Here is a 15,595-nt window from a genome sequence, read left to right as displayed (position 1 = left end):
CGCATAGATCGGCTTGAATTTCTCCACGGGCTTATTTTTCTTCGAACCATTCTGGCCGCCTTCACCATTTCCTTTCCTCTTTCTTCCTCCCTCGTGGTTATTCTGGGTAATGGTTTGAGCCGTAGCTGCCACGTCCGTTAACTCTCCAACGGGCTGGGCAGGGACTTGGCTGGTTCCTACGACTGAAGCTCGCGCCTTTTCCAAGTTGATCCATTTCTAATCCTTGTTCAGGAACTCGTCCACTGTGTTGATGCCTTTTCTCTGGATCTCTTTCCACAATTCGCCTCCGACAAGGATTTATGTTCTCATCGCCATAAGCCTGGAGCTTTCATCCGCATCTCTAGCTCGCACAGCGATGTTGGCAAACCTACTCAAGTAAGCTTTCAAAGGCTCTCCGGGCTGTTGCTTTACGTTTGCCAGGGAGTCTGCCTTTATTCGAGCTGCTTTAGAAGCTCGGAATGCCCTCTTGAAGTCGACAGAGAAACTCTTTATAGAGTCCCAAAATTTTACTTAGCTAGTTAGATAGTAGTAGTAGTAGCAATATCTAGTATTAGTTTGTAGTATGTTAGATTTCGTGGATTTTGGTTCAAACCAGGACTTAGTTGGAAACTCCTAGCAATAGTTATGGATTTTATAAGTTTAACCTATAGTTTAAGAATATTAATTATAACACAAGGTTTGATTAATATTGTTGGTTATTAATATGATAATTATTATAACCTAAGGTTTAGATATAGCCAATAAGAATATGACACTTGTCATGAGCATGGTTATTCCTAAGTTTAGATAGAATTAATAAGATCATGACATTTGTCGTGTGCATGTTTATTTAAGAATTTAATTATAGTTTAAATAAAAGAAAGTTCAAGAAAGCTCTAGAATCTTCCAAGACCATTAGGAGTATGAAATTTGTCACAATCTTATTTATTTGTGGATTAGATTGTTATTTAGATAATTAAATAGATTTTCCCTAAATTTAAGGTACTGTAACTTCCAACTTATTTTTGACCCAGTTATGTTATGAATTTCGAAAAATAGAATTTTAGAATGTTATAGATAATTGAATTAGCTTTCTAACGGTATAAATATGGTTTAAATCGGAGTTCTACAACTCCAATTATGTTGATTTTACTACAGATGAGTTTAGAGTTACGAGATTTAGAAAGTTAGAAGTTAGGATTCTATTTTATTTAAATTTAAATTTGGATTATAGTTAGAATGAAATTAAGTATTTTTTTTTTTAAAATAGAAGAAAGATCTAGAAACTCTAGAACCTTCCAGAACCACTAAGAGTATGACACTTGTCATAATCATGTTTATTTAAGGATTTAAGTATTTTTTTTAAAAGGATAATTTCACTCCTCAAACTCTATAAATAGGACCTAATACCGAGCCCTTTCACTTACTCTTCAGCTGTGATCATACTCCAAGGTGCTAGTGAGAATATAAGAGTGATACACTTGGGTTAGGAAAGAAAAAGCTTTATCAAACACTTGGGAAGTAAGGATTAGAGTATTTCGGTATTGGAGTTAGGTCAATCCTTAAGATCAACAAAGGTACCCTTATTCTTAAGTTTAATTCTTTTGATTCCTTAGTATCTTTAGTTTCCATTCAGGTTCTAACTTATGTTACGGTTTTGTGGTTAGGTTTTTAAGTTATTTGAACTTAAGGTGTCTTTTCGGTAAGTTTTCTCTTGGTAATTTAGTTCTATTCTTTTCATCTCTTTCCCTTAGAGATACTCACTATTCGTATTGTTGATTTAGGAGTGTTCTACATCCCGCATTTGTTCTCATATCCCGGTTTTGGTAAGGAAAATAGGATAGAATTTTGTATGCTTATATGATATGTTATGCTTATGTTATATGTTATGTTATCTTATGTTGTGTTATGATATGTTAACATTATGTATAGTATGATATTAGACCTTGGGCATATGACTTGTCTATCTAGCAAGCCCCAATAATTTATGGGCATATGACTTGCTTGACTAGCAAGCCCCACCAATCTATTGGGCATATGACTTGTTTAGTTTATAAGCCCCAAGTAGTATAATGGTCATTGTAGTAGTATGTGACATATGTTTATGATATGCTTATAGTATATGTTTATGATATGTTTTTAGCATATATTATGATATAATTTTATGTATATGATTTATGTTGTTAGTTTTTCCTTGTTGGGCATTAGGCTCACTCCTTTTCTTTTAGTGTGATGTAAGGAAAATAGATGTAATGGCGGAAGGATTCTTGGAAACTTGGTGTGTGTATAAAGGTGAATGGAGTGGATGGGCTGCGTGTCGATTCGAGGACAATGTTTTTTTTTAGTCTCTTTAAATTATGTTTTTATGTATTTTTCTGCATTTAGCTTTGTAAACAATTTTATTAAAAGTTATGTTTATTTTAAAACAATGAGCTCATTTATGTATTACAAATATTATTTTCCAAAGTTTCAATAAAGTTATGAATTTTATTATGTATGTTCTTTTCAAAGTTGTAGTTATGTCTAGTAGGTTTAATGGCCCAAGTCTCATAGATAGTTGTGTCGTTACACTCTTCCACGAGCTGATAGAGTGCTTCTTGTATTGCTTGAACCATTGCCTGGCTGGTCCGACTAGAGTCGAAGGGAATACTAAGCATCTTAATTCGGGCCCGATGTTATGGGCCATCATTAGGGTATTGAACATCCCCAAGTGGTCGGACGGATCTCCATCTCCGTCAAACTTTGACAAATGGGGCATCCTTAAACCAGGTGGGTATGGTGTTGCTGCGATGTTGGGGGCGAAGAGCTCGAGCTCGTCCCCTGAGTCGTACTCATCTTTTTCCTTTTCTGATAGGAGTCCTTTTATCAGTTCCTCCATCTGGGCCAGCCTCTCGAGGGTTGGGTCCTTGGTTCCCTCGGGCTGTTCAACAGCTCCCATTTGACCGTACGCATTTGACGGGTTATTGTCCCTCCAAGCTCGAGCTTGGTTTGGTGGGGCATTCCTGTTGTCACATACCTCGGAAGGACTTCCCTCGTGGTGAGTGCCGCTGACTCCATCACGAGTCGAATTGGTCCTTTGTGAGTTTAGGCGATCTCGCAGATCGGTATGTGGATCAACTCGAGGGTTTTGAGCTGAGCTCATGTGATTCCTCAAATCTGCGCTGGTTCTACCACTTCGACAATCCTCCATCCAATAACTTCCATTAGAGAAGCTCAGAGCTTGCGGTCAAGGATGAGGATCTGGAGTGTTCCCGCGTGCTCGTGGGGCATGAGCAGGGGCAGCGGGAGGAGGATTCCTCCCGCTGTTTCTGTAGGCAGGGTCGTCTCGAGCAGAACGAGGTGGGGACGGATGCCTGATCAGCGACGGAGGGTGTCTGATTGGTGAAGCAATTCTTGTCCCATCAGGTCGGATCAAACTAGCCCGAGGTTGATCTGCTCCACCATTTATGGTTCCCTATGCAAGGCGATCTGATCGCGATACAGGGAAGTCGGTCGGCGGCGGCGTTGGTTGCCATGAGCATTCGACGGCGTGGGTTGAACTCGGAGTCGAGGTTCTGACCGATCGGCTGACTTGTTGGTGATCCCTGGGAAAGCCACCAAACGGGATTTCCTGGTGATGGGGCGACATGGGAGTAGAGCTTGGAGTTGAGGTTGTAACCAATCGACTTGGCCTGGGTCGACTATCCCGGCAAGACTTACGAGTCCCGCCTTGCCTCTTTCCGACGTTAACGTCGGTTGCAAGACGGGGTAGCTGAGCCAAGACTTCCTCGATTTGCTTATTGGCCTTGGCTAGATGGCTCCTCAACTGCATGTTCTCCATCTCTACCGCAGTCAGGTAATCCGAGTTCGGATTCGGCGGTAGAGGTGCTGAACTTCCGGTGTCGCCGTGGCCCATCGGTTGTTTTCCCGATCGCTGCTGGATCTCCGGGCCTTGTTCGTCAGAAATAGTGGTATGGTGAGCCTCTTGCTCACCATGCTGGTCTGTTTCGTTACCGTGCCTTGAACGAGTGACTACCATAATGAACTTTTTCCTGAATTTTTTTCAATGGCACTAATTTGCAGCTCTCAATGAAAGCACCAAACTGTTGACACGGTTTTTCGCCAACAGTGTATTACGAAAATTAGCTGGAATGAACTAGTGCTTAAGGGTAAACCGTAATGAGAATAATCACTCTTTAAGGTACTTAGAATGATATAAGAAGAATACTCGTTCCTTTTTACGTGGTTCGGAGGTTAAAATCCCCCTAGTCCACGAGTCAATATTATTGTTGTATATTTCTTTCTATTTTTTTACAGAGTATTTGCATTACAGAAAGAATCCAACCCCCTGCACTACCCAGGGCCTTGGTATTTATAGGAGAATGATCTCTGGGTAGGCGTTGGGGTCATCCTGTGATCTCTTGATCCTTCACATCATCTCTGTGACATTAATGCTTAATATCTAACTTTTATATTGAAGTGTGATCTGATCAATATGTAAAATGGATAATGGGCCACATGGCCTAAATCAAGTGTGTGATGTCTGATCACGCACGTTTATATTGCGTATCCAGGAATTTGGGAATAAAATCGACACGTGATGTCTGTTTTATGCACATTTATATTGCGTGGTCAACTTTATAAAGATCCTGGGGCATGTCAGATTTCTGGCTTACCACGAGCTAGCGTAGTGCCAGCTCGTGCCTTCCGATGCTATATTCCACAAGTGGTTCCAGGTGGTATGCTGCATTGAACTCACTAGTTCGAGCTATTTGTCTAGGGGATTGTACCGAATTTCCCTGGATGAAAGGTGAACACGTGGTGCATCGATTATGGCTTTTTGCTAGCCTGCTATACCCGAGCTGCCTCAAAAAGGTACGTGCTGATTATCAAGGTGTACAAAATCATATATAAATTGACATTTATCTTCAAGATTCATTGTTTTGATATTTAATATTTAAAACCAAAATATTTTAACAATTAAAAATATGAACATGTATACACATGATATTAATTTGATTGATAACATTATTAATAAAATTAATAAAAATATTTATTTTTAAAAAATGAATGATTGTGCAAAAAATCATGATTTCTAAATTTTCTACCCTAAAAATATAAAAATCTTAAAAAATTTATATAATAAACAAAAGAAAAAATAACGCAAAGCGTATAAAATAGTACTAATATTAAATAAAAGCACATGTACAACAAATACTTTGGATTTTATTTTGACACTTTAATTATTCATAATTTCTCGAAAACCTACACGATGCTTGCTATATAACGAACATTATCATGAAAAAAAAAATTACAGTCAAGATACCCTTACGTATCCATATAAGGAGCATGTTGTATGGGCAGGATGAAAAAGAATCCCTTACACACAATCTTTCAAAAAATATTTAAAAATATATATTTTTTAATCATTACAAAAAACTGCGCGAAGCATGACTATGTTTTCTAGTATATATATATATATATAAGAGCACCAATGAGATGATGTGACGCTCTAAAAACTCTTCAAATCACTGTATCTATTTTCTCTTTTAATCTAATTTTTTTATTCATTTTATAGATTATATTAATAATAAATGTAATTTTTTAAATTTAAATGAGATGTTTATAAGATATTATTATTTAACTATAGATAAATATCTCTTTGTGAATCTATATATATATTTGTTGATCCCAAAATAGGGATATATATTTGTTGATCCCAAAAGAGGGATATTATTATTTAAGATGGTAGTGCAAATAAAAATAAAATAACTAGTAGAAGAATGTTACTTACCTTGTAGAAAGATCGTTTCTTTCTTGCAACTCCCCAGCAACGGCGCCAAAAACTTGTTGATCCCAAAAGAGGGTGTTTTAATATTTAAACTCGCAAGTGCACGAATCGTTTCGGAATATAATGTTCATGTAAATACGAGGTCGAACCCATGGGAGTTGACTAACATCAAAAGAAACTATTTCAAACAAAGCAATAATATTCTAACCTAGTTCCAAATATTTGATGAGATTTTGTTTTAGAAAAATAAAAGACAAGTAATAAAAAAATTTAAGATTAAATAGAAAAATAGTTTTCAAATGATATATGTAAAATAAGATTATTAAGATGTTAGAATCCACAAAATGCAAGTTCAATAGTATTTATAAGTATATTGATTCCCAAGTTTTGATATAGTTGAAATAAATCACACTATATATTTTTTCAAAATATATTTTCTATTCAAGCACAAGTTACTCTTTCAAAAATGTAGGATTTTTCTTCACTTATATAAGATATAATTTCTAAACATTAGTTGTGTTACAATCTAATGAAACTACAAAAAATCAAAGAGATTATGTTTAGGCAAAATATAATACTTATGCTCTAAGAATTAGATGTGAACAATTTAATGAAAAACATTTAATCAAAGAATATCATATTTTTGCATAATGAAGAACTAAGTGTAATATGCTTTAACACTCAATAATAGATGAAAAATGCATATCTTTGATAGAAAAATCCATAAACAATGTTACACAAATGGGAAATCAACATACAATAAAAAAAAACTATCTAGTTACATTTTGCTTCATCATCATCTTAATAACCTTTGAAAAAGATTAGAAGCTCATAACTGGATTGAAATAAAAATTACAAAATAACATACTTAATATGCTCTTCAAAAGATGAAAATGGTAGATAGAAAATAGAGAAAAGAAGATAGAAATATGGAGTGTAGAAGAGGTTGAAAAAAAAAATGAAGAAGAAGAGCCCCCCAAATGGTCTTACAAGACTCTATTTATAAGCAAAATTTGGAGATTAAATTAATCAAATTAAAATAAATAAATTGATTAATTTAATTGTGTTGGGAAGTGGTAGGATAAATATAGTAAGTGTAAGAGTTTTGGAAAGATGAAATGTTTGGTTAGGTAAAAGATTAGTGAAAAGCTAGGGTAAAAAAATAAATTAGGAATGTTTATTTAGGTAAGAAAAATAGGGAAAAATGAATTGATATTTGAGTGAAAAATAATAGGAATGAAAATGTGATTTTTGGGCCTTTTTGGTGGTTGTTTGGTGCTTGGTCTAGGCTGGGCCGAAATGGGTAGGTTGGTGGAGACAAACGGCTTGCTGGTGGAATTGGGCCAGCAACTTGGGCCTTGGATGTGTTGAATTGGAGCTGGGCCGAATGGGGCAGCTGGTCCTTGCTGATGTGAATGGCTGAAGCTTGGTGTGATGTTGCTGAAGGGAAATTGGTGAGGCACGCGTTGGTGAGGATGCTATATGCTGAAGGCTGGGCATATGTGATATGTGCATATGTTGAAGGATATATGTTGATGGCTGAAGGGGCTTCGTGGGCCAAGGAGATGGGCCTGCTTTTTGTGGGCTTTAAGCTTTACAAAAATGCCATAATATCCTTATTTCTTTCAGCTTTAATTCTTGAAAATGCCACATTTCCTCTATTTTTCTTTCTTTTTAAGAGCATAAATTCCCTACAAAATAAATATAAAATAAATCATAATACAATATTTTCAACTATAAAATAAATCAATTTAATTCTTTGAAAATATTAATTATAACTTAATTTATATTTTACATTTAAGTTCAATAATACAACATTTTTTTACCACTAACTTAATAATAATAATTCCAATAATCAACTATAATATTTTACAACAAAATACTTATATAAACACACAAAATTATATAAAATCATGATATGACTACTAAATTCAAAATTACTTAAAAACTTAATAAATCAATTAAAAACTCAAGAATTAAGCAACAATTAGCACATAAAAAGTGGTAAAATAACTCTATTTTGTAGAGTTATCAATATTCTAAACATTCTCTATTAATCTCATATTTCCCTCTAGTCTAATTTCTCTTCTTTTTTTCCTCTTATTCTCTCCAAACTCTTTTAATTTCAATTTTCAAAGAATTTCAATTCATATATCCAAATTTGATTGATTTAAAGTTTGTTAACCTTTAAAGTTTGAGTATTTATCCAATTATTAATGTTTGTTAATCTTTAAAGTTTTAATTTTAAATTATTGATCTTTATATTCTAACATCTTTATCTTATTTTTCTATCATGTTTTAGAAGTTTATCGGATGTTGGAGGTGGTTGGGAAAAAAGAGACATCAAAGTTTTAACAAATTAGTAAGTATAAGTTAATCGATAAATATTCGAATAGATTCTGTAGCATCATTAATTAAAAGATTTTCCACCATCTCCAATTGTGTGGAAGCTATTGCGAGTTCTAATATATTTATATTTTTTATTTAGTTATTATTATTATTATTTAAAATGAATAAAAATAGAAAAATAATAAAATTGATATACTCATCTTATTTTTTTATCTTATTTGTGGTTAATTAATTTACTATTATTATTTTAAATTTAAATATGATATTAATTTTTTTATTTGTAATAATGTGTTTTTATCTATTTTTGTAGACTTTTAAAAAAAAATATATAAAGTATCTTTTTGTATATGAATATAAATTTATATTTAAATAATTATTTTTTTAAAAACTCTTCAAACCACTCTATCTATTTTCTCCTTTAATATATTTTTTTATTCTTTTTATAGATTATAATAATAATAAATGTAATTTTATAAATTTAAATGAAATATTTATATGATATTATTATTTAAATATATATAAATATCTATTTGTGAATCTACAAATATTCTAAACATTCTCTATTAATCTCATATTTTTCTCTACTCTAATTTTTTTTTTTCTTCTCTTCTTCTCTCTAAACTCTTTCAGTTTCAATTTTCATTGAATTCCAATTCATATCTCCAAATTTAATTGATTTAAAGTTTATTAATCTAAGAGACATCAAAGTTGTAACAAATTAGTAGGTATAAGTTAATTGATAAATGTTCAAATAGATTCTTTAATAATCAACAAATAATCGAAATCAAAATCAAAATAATAAACAAATCAAAATCTCAAATAACCAACAAATCAAAATATGGAATACTGTCATTGCCTTAACAATAATGTGATAAGCCAATTGAAACAATTTTATTTGGCAAAAATATAAATAATAACTATAAATTTCATCGTCTTAGATATATTTTAAATGACAATGTCAAAATTAGAAATTGTGGCACAATTTTTTTTTAAATAAAAGGAAAATTCAAATTCAAAACTAAAATATCTTAATAATTAAAAATATCAACATGTATACACCTGCTATTAATTTGATTAAGAACATAATTAATTAAATTAATAAAAATATTTATTTTGAAAAAATGAATGATTGTGCAAAAGGTCATGACTTATAAATTTTATAATCTAAAAATATAAAAATCTTAAAAAAATTATATAATAAGCAAAAAGTATACAATAATAATATTAAATAAAAGCACATCTACAACAAGTAGTTTGAATTTTATTTTTAGCACTTTAATTATTAAGAATTTATCGAAAACCTGCAGGATACTCGCTATATAATGAATATTATCATGAAAAAAAATTACGGTCAAAACGCCTTTACGGATCCATACAAGATGTATGTTGTATGAGTTGGGTGAAAATGAATCCCTTACATACAATCTCTAAAAAAATATTTAAAAATATATATTTTTTAATCATTACAAAAAAACTGCGTGAAGCGCGACTATGTTTCTAATTATACATAAAAGAATGACATAAACATATTTAAAGAAAAATTAAACCAAAATATTGTTTATATATTATTATAATAATAATATTTATAACATTTAAAATAATTAATAAATATCTAGTTATAATAATGATATTTTATAATATTTTAATTTATATTAACATAATTAATAAATATTTATTTTTAGTTTGTTTTAAAAATATATTCCCTTTTTTGTATTATATTTTATTATAATAATGATATTTTATAACATTTGAATTTATATTAATATAATTAATAAATATCTAGTTATAATATTTGAATTTATATTAATATAATTAATACATATTTATTTTTAGTTTATCTTAAAAGTATATTCCTTTAGAATATTAAATTAAAGTAAAAAAAATCATTAAGATAAAAAATTTCTGTTAACTACAAATCTAGAGTAGAAATATATATATATATATATATGTTAATTATTGGTTTTAAACCGTCAATCTAAATAGATAGCTCAACTAAAATAAAGAAAGTAATTTTTATAACCTCAAAATGACATCATTATTATTCATGTTTTGTTTTTGATGTGGTTTTTCCCTATAAAACTTTATTGTCGTTTCTCCCAATAGTCTCGCAAATAGCTCATGTAGTTTACTGTCGTTTCCCTCCTAAAGTTACCAGGTTATTTACGTCATTAGTGCAAGGGAGGTCAAAAATATAAATATAAAATTATAGAAGGACCTCGAAGAAGAAATAGCAACAAGTTAAATCCTATTTCTGCTATTACGACAACTTTGCCTCCTATTTCAATCCGAAGCCCAACCCAATCAGATAAAATCAAATCAATTGGCTCCAACCCATCCTCTTTCTAAACCCCTTGTCGAACCCTAAACGAACGTCTTCTGGTTCTCCGATTCAAAGCCCTAAATTCTTCAGTAGTAGATTCTTCGGCTATTTTATTCGTTACCTTTGTAAGTATTCTCTCGCTTTCTTTTGTATAAACTTTTGTGCTTCTAGGGTTTTCTTTTTGTGTTTCTTTACAGCCAATTTTTTCTCAATCCCTTCTTGGGATTTGTTTGGCGCGAGCATTATGGAAGTTAATCTCAGTAGCTTCTCTTTCTTTTAATTTTTTTTTCTTTGTCGAATTTTTGTGGGTGCATTTTTTTATTTTTTTTTTCCATTGTCATCGTGGTAGGAGTTATTTTCATACCCATGGTTTATTTTGAGGTGGGGTTATGTTAATGCTAGGAATTCGTGAGTCTTGCTGTTTACTAATATTAGGGAACGTGGTATTTTGCAAAATAACATTGAGAACTTGAAATGTTAGTTATGAGCAGTTTTTTTTTTTTTTTTTACTTATCTCACTTTTGCGGTTAAATTGGGTTAATGCTGTTTGGTTTTTGTATGCTGTTGGTTTGTGAGGTTCATCATATTTTCGTAACTTGTTTATTTCAGCGCAACATCTATGGCTGAAGTTGATCAAAGCTTTGGTGAGCAAGATGTAAATCATGTACCTGAAAACTTAGAAGTGCCTGAAAGCTTAGAGGTGCCTGAAAACTTAGAAGTGACAGTAAACGCAGAAGTTTCAGATCACCCGCACCCAGAAATGCCAGAGGATGAGGCGTTGTTTGAACAGAAACAAGAGCAAGAACAAGAGCACGAGCATGAACATGAGCAGGGGCAGGAGCACGATGAAGTACCCGTGGCTGGTGAGGCTGAAAAGAAGTGGCCTGGATGGCCTGGTGAGAGTGTTTTCCGTATGCTGGTCCCTGCACAAAAAGTTGGTAGCATAATTGGACGCAAAGGGGAGTTTATCAAGAAAATAGTTGAGGAGACAAGAGCTCGAATTAAAATTCTCGACGGCCCTCCCGGAACAGCAGAAAGAGCTGTAAGTTTGCACTTTCGTTTTGTTTGGTGTCTTGTATAAGATGTGTGATTAGGACTATTAAAGCTCAATCTTTTTCATCAATAGGATTTGTTTTGCTTTACAAATGAAGTAGTTTTCTGCTTTAGAGCCATAGGTTTCTTAACGATTTGGTTTTCTCTGCTCTCTTTATCACTCTCTAGGTCCTAGGGAACAATTACTGGTTCAATTAGCTCTAGCTCTATAATGGAAAGCATAATTAAGAAGTTAAGGCTGCCATATGGTGGTAGATATGCAGAAACTAGGATACCGCTTGTAAAAAATAGTGAAATAATGTATTTTTAACTACAAATCTTTAACTATTAAGAAATTTCAGTTTAAAAGAAGATTTCTAAGGTCAAGTGTTTGACACAAATCTTCGCTTTGGTCCCCACCTAACCACAAAAAAAAAAAAAAAAAAGAAAAGAAAGAAAAGAAAAGAAATAATAAGAGGCTGTAGATTGTAGACCTCACTTAATATCTTATCTTAGTAAAGAATCTTGGCATCTAAAATATTATGTTAAAAGTTTATAATTTGAACCTTGAAGTTGAAGGTGCAAAAGATAATTTACAAAATAATTTAGTGTTTTAATAAGAAAGAGACACATATTAAGTTCACATGCTTCAAATCAACAATTGTTCGGGGTTAGTTTCATTTCTAGTTGCAGATCTTTAGTTGATCTGTTAGTCACCATGCTTCAGTTATTTTGTGTATGCTTATATCCTGTAGTCATGCTAATGTCTTAGTCTAGTTTATAGTTTTTAAGATGTTAGATCGAAAGAATTTTGCAGCAAGTCATTCTGAATAATTATTGCTTGGATCTGCTGTTGTTAAACAACTTGAAGCTGTAAAATTTATGAAGACAGTACAAGGCAAGATGAAAAGTGGTTATTGATGACTCCTAAATCCTAATAAGATGAACTGTTAGATTTCTAAAACTGTAACTGAAAGAAGACATAAAGAGAGTATCATCCAAAGCAATCCTAAAATGTGAATACGATTCCATCTATGGCAATAACTAAAATGGATCTGTGCAGGTTCTATGCTCAAATTTTTAAGACAACGACTCAATCATCAATAAGATCCCAATCTTGAGGAACCAAAGGTCCAGATTGCAGAGATCAGCATTGAGCATTACAAAGTGCTGAAAAGTTAGATCCGTTTAAACACATATACTTCTCAAGAGCTCTGCATTCTCTGGTAACTTCAGAACCTGGATGATTGATGTCTTGCCGCAATGGTGTACTCAAGAGAAAAAATAAAAAATAAAAATATAAAGGAAAGAAAGTATATTAATATAGAAGCTAATAGGTGAAGATGTTAAATTCAAATAGTTAACTTTGAGGTTGTTAACATTCCATTAGCAACAGTAAGCCAGTAATTGTTGATAGACAGTGTTAGAAAATTATCAAGAAATGGAGATTTGTCTAGGCATTGTGATTCTTTAAATATGTAGTGGCCTTTGGTTAGAGGATGAGGGTTTTCAGTTTCCACCAGCATTCCTAGTTTCCATTTGAATGTTGAGGCACAATTTCTGTTTAATAAAATGTTTTTATAACTTCAATGTGCTTATTTCACTGTTTCTGTTTAATAGGTAATGGTATCTGCAAAGGAAGAGCCCGAATCTCCCCTTCCTCCCGCGATGGATGGTCTTTTGAGAGTTCACAAACGTATTGTTGATGGTTTGGATGGTGATCCCACTCACGCTCCAAATGCAGGAGTAAAAGTGTCAACTAGGCTGCTTGTTGCAGCTTCACAAGCAGGAAGCTTAATTGGGAAACAGGGAGGAACTGTTAAAGCCATCCAAGAAGGTTCTAATTGTATAGTGAGAGTTCTTGGATCAGGTGACATTCTGTAATTTTTATGTTTGTTCTATGATTGTTCTTTTTTTTTTTATCTTTGTGGCTTGTTTGATAAAAAATGCTAGCACAGATTTTTTTCTTTGTTAATTTTCATACTTCTGAGTGTGGATTGATCTGCCTGCTTTCTGTGTTTCCTCTTAAAGGGTGTTTTTTTTGTTCTTATTTCTGTTGAAATGGTTTATGCAGAAGACCTACCAGTTTTTGCTCTTCAAGATGACAGGGTTGTGGAAGTTGTTGGCGAACCTGCTGGCGTACACAAAGCAATTGAACTGATTGCGTCTCATCTTAGAAAATTTTTAGTTGACCGTAGTATAATTCCAATTTTTGAGATGCACGTGAGTTTCCTAATTTCGTGCTTTTAACAGTTTGAATTGGTTTTCAATGTTTAAATGAATAAACATTCTTATTTTATGTTGTTTAATAGATGCAAATGCCAAATCCCTCGATGGAGCACATGCCATCTCATCAGTCATGGGGGCCTCCACCTCAAGGACCTCCTCAAAACAGTGGAGGTCCTGGATTTGGACATACTTCTCATTCTCAATACATGCCACCTCCAAGGCAACATGAAAATTACTACCCACCTGCAGACATGGCACCACCTCCCATGGATAAACAGCCTCATCATGGTATATTAGCATACGGAAGAGAAGCGCCTATGGGTGTACATCAATCTTCAAATGCACAAACAGCACCTTCAATGGTTTCACAGGTTATTATTTTTTTGGCCCATTATGTGTATTTTTAAAATTCACTGTGAATTAATCTGCTGAATTTATTCACAACTCATAAGTTGTGATGATATTTTTAAGATTACTTTGTTAGGTTTTATGATTGCTTTTGTTCCACGTTTTTTTCTTCTCATCTTGTTTTGCACTCAATTTTTGAAACCTAATATTGACTTGTACATACTGACTCCTGCTTAATCTCTGTTGAACAGTTACAAGTGTCATTGCTTGACAATTCATTTGTTGTTTCATATTTTTTTCACTGTAGAAGCACAATTAAGTAATCTTATTTTGTTTTTGCAGATTACCCAGCAAATGCAAATTCCATTATCTTATGCTGATGCTGTGATTGGAACTTCTGGTGCAAGCATAAGCTACATCAGACGAGCCAGTGGAGCTACCGTTACAATTCAAGAGACTAGGGGTAATCCTACTGAAATGACAGTTGAAATTAGTGGAAGTGCTTCTCAAGTCCAAACAGCTCAGCAACTGATACAGGTAGTTCTCTCTACTGAAGATATGTTACTTTTTATGATTCTGTTTCAATTGTAATTTGCATATTGTGGAATTTGCATTTGCTGGGTAATCTGCAAAAACAAAATAGAAAAAAATGATAAAAGAACTTGATTTTTTTGTTGTTGCAGAATTTCATGGTTGAAGCCGCTAATAATGCTGGATCAGCAGCACAAACTCAAGCCACAGGCTCTACCGACCAAGGCTATAATTCTTATGCTGCTCATGGTTCTGTGTATGCATCTCCTCCATCTAACTCAGGACACGCAGGCCATGCTGGCGGCTATGGCTCGGTCTATGGAACAAACTACGGTTACTAAATAAATAGGGCTGTTTGATATGGTTTGCTATTGATGGAACTATATAAATAGCAGCAATTGTTGAGAACCTGGTATGACTACCAATTAGTTTATTATTTTTGGTTTCTCTTAACGACGGTTGTAATTTTGTACTTGGCATTGTCAAGCTGTTTAGAACTAGTAAATGTTAGATTTCATGGCGTGCATTAGGCTGACCACCCGTTGGGTTTAGCCATGTCCATTTTGCTACGACTTTTCTTGCGTTGAAGTCATTTGACTTTTCTTGCTACGACTTTAGCCGTGTCCAGTTTGAGTTAGGAGGAGAGCCTCCTCTATGGAAAGCTGGTTAATTTAACTCAAGTCAGGTTGGTGGGTGATACTCTCAGTGGCAAACTTTTATATACACCCCAAATTCTTCTCTTCACGCGCCCTTTTTATATAATTTATAAAAATTTCTTTCTACACACATTTAGTTTTTTTTTAAGTACAATAATACTTGTTAATAAATATTTTTTTCTAGCTTTATTAGTTATTATTTAAAAAATTAAAATATCTTTGACACTTAAATTTAATCATAATTTTTTAATTTAATTTTCTTAAATTCAAATAAAAAACAAACTATAGACAAATTATTTATAATTATTGCTGAAAAAATTAGTAAAATTAAAATATTGAATTTGTATGGTTCTAAAATCTAAAATATATAATTTTTTTATT

General features: G+C 32.7%; 1 protein-coding gene across 2 annotated transcripts; it reads left to right on the top strand.

Annotated features, from left to right (window-relative positions):
* Positions 1 to 10,383: 10,383 nt before the first annotated feature.
* Positions 10,384 to 15,127, top strand: LOC133790717 (flowering locus K homology domain). 2 transcript variants are annotated; one of them, XM_062228467.1, is made up of 7 exons: positions 10,384 to 10,543; positions 11,028 to 11,460; positions 13,071 to 13,320; positions 13,528 to 13,673; positions 13,763 to 14,050; positions 14,370 to 14,564; positions 14,711 to 15,127. In XM_062228467.1, the coding sequence occupies exons 2-7, from the start codon at positions 11,038 to 11,040 to the stop codon at positions 14,897 to 14,899; spliced, it is 1,491 nt and encodes a 496-aa protein (XP_062084451.1). In that variant the 5' UTR covers positions 10,384 to 10,543; positions 11,028 to 11,037; the 3' UTR covers positions 14,900 to 15,127. The 2 variants fall into 2 exon arrangements, with proteins under 2 accessions (XP_062084451.1, XP_062084449.1); XM_062228465.1 differs by having other exon boundaries at positions 13,525 to 13,673.
* The last annotated feature ends 468 nt before the right edge of the window (positions 15,128 to 15,595 follow it).

Source organism: Humulus lupulus, chromosome 7 (genome assembly GCF_963169125.1).
Source record: "Humulus lupulus chromosome 7, drHumLupu1.1, whole genome shotgun sequence".
Taxonomy (NCBI): Eukaryota; Viridiplantae; Streptophyta; class Magnoliopsida; order Rosales; family Cannabaceae; genus Humulus; species Humulus lupulus.
This window is presented reverse-complemented; position numbering and strand designations above follow the sequence as displayed.

Coding starts and splice junctions, on each gene's coding strand:
- LOC133790717 (XM_062228465.1), top strand. CDS start 11,038: ATGGCTGAAGTTGATCAAAGCTTTGGTGAGCAAGATGTAAATCATGTA. Junction 11,461..13,070: donor CCGGAACAGCAGAAAGAGCT/GTAAGTTTGCAC, acceptor TCTGTTTAATAG/GTAATGGTATCTGCAAAGGA. Junction 13,674..13,762: donor TTCCAATTTTTGAGATGCAC/GTGAGTTTCCTA, acceptor GTTGTTTAATAG/ATGCAAATGCCAAATCCCTC.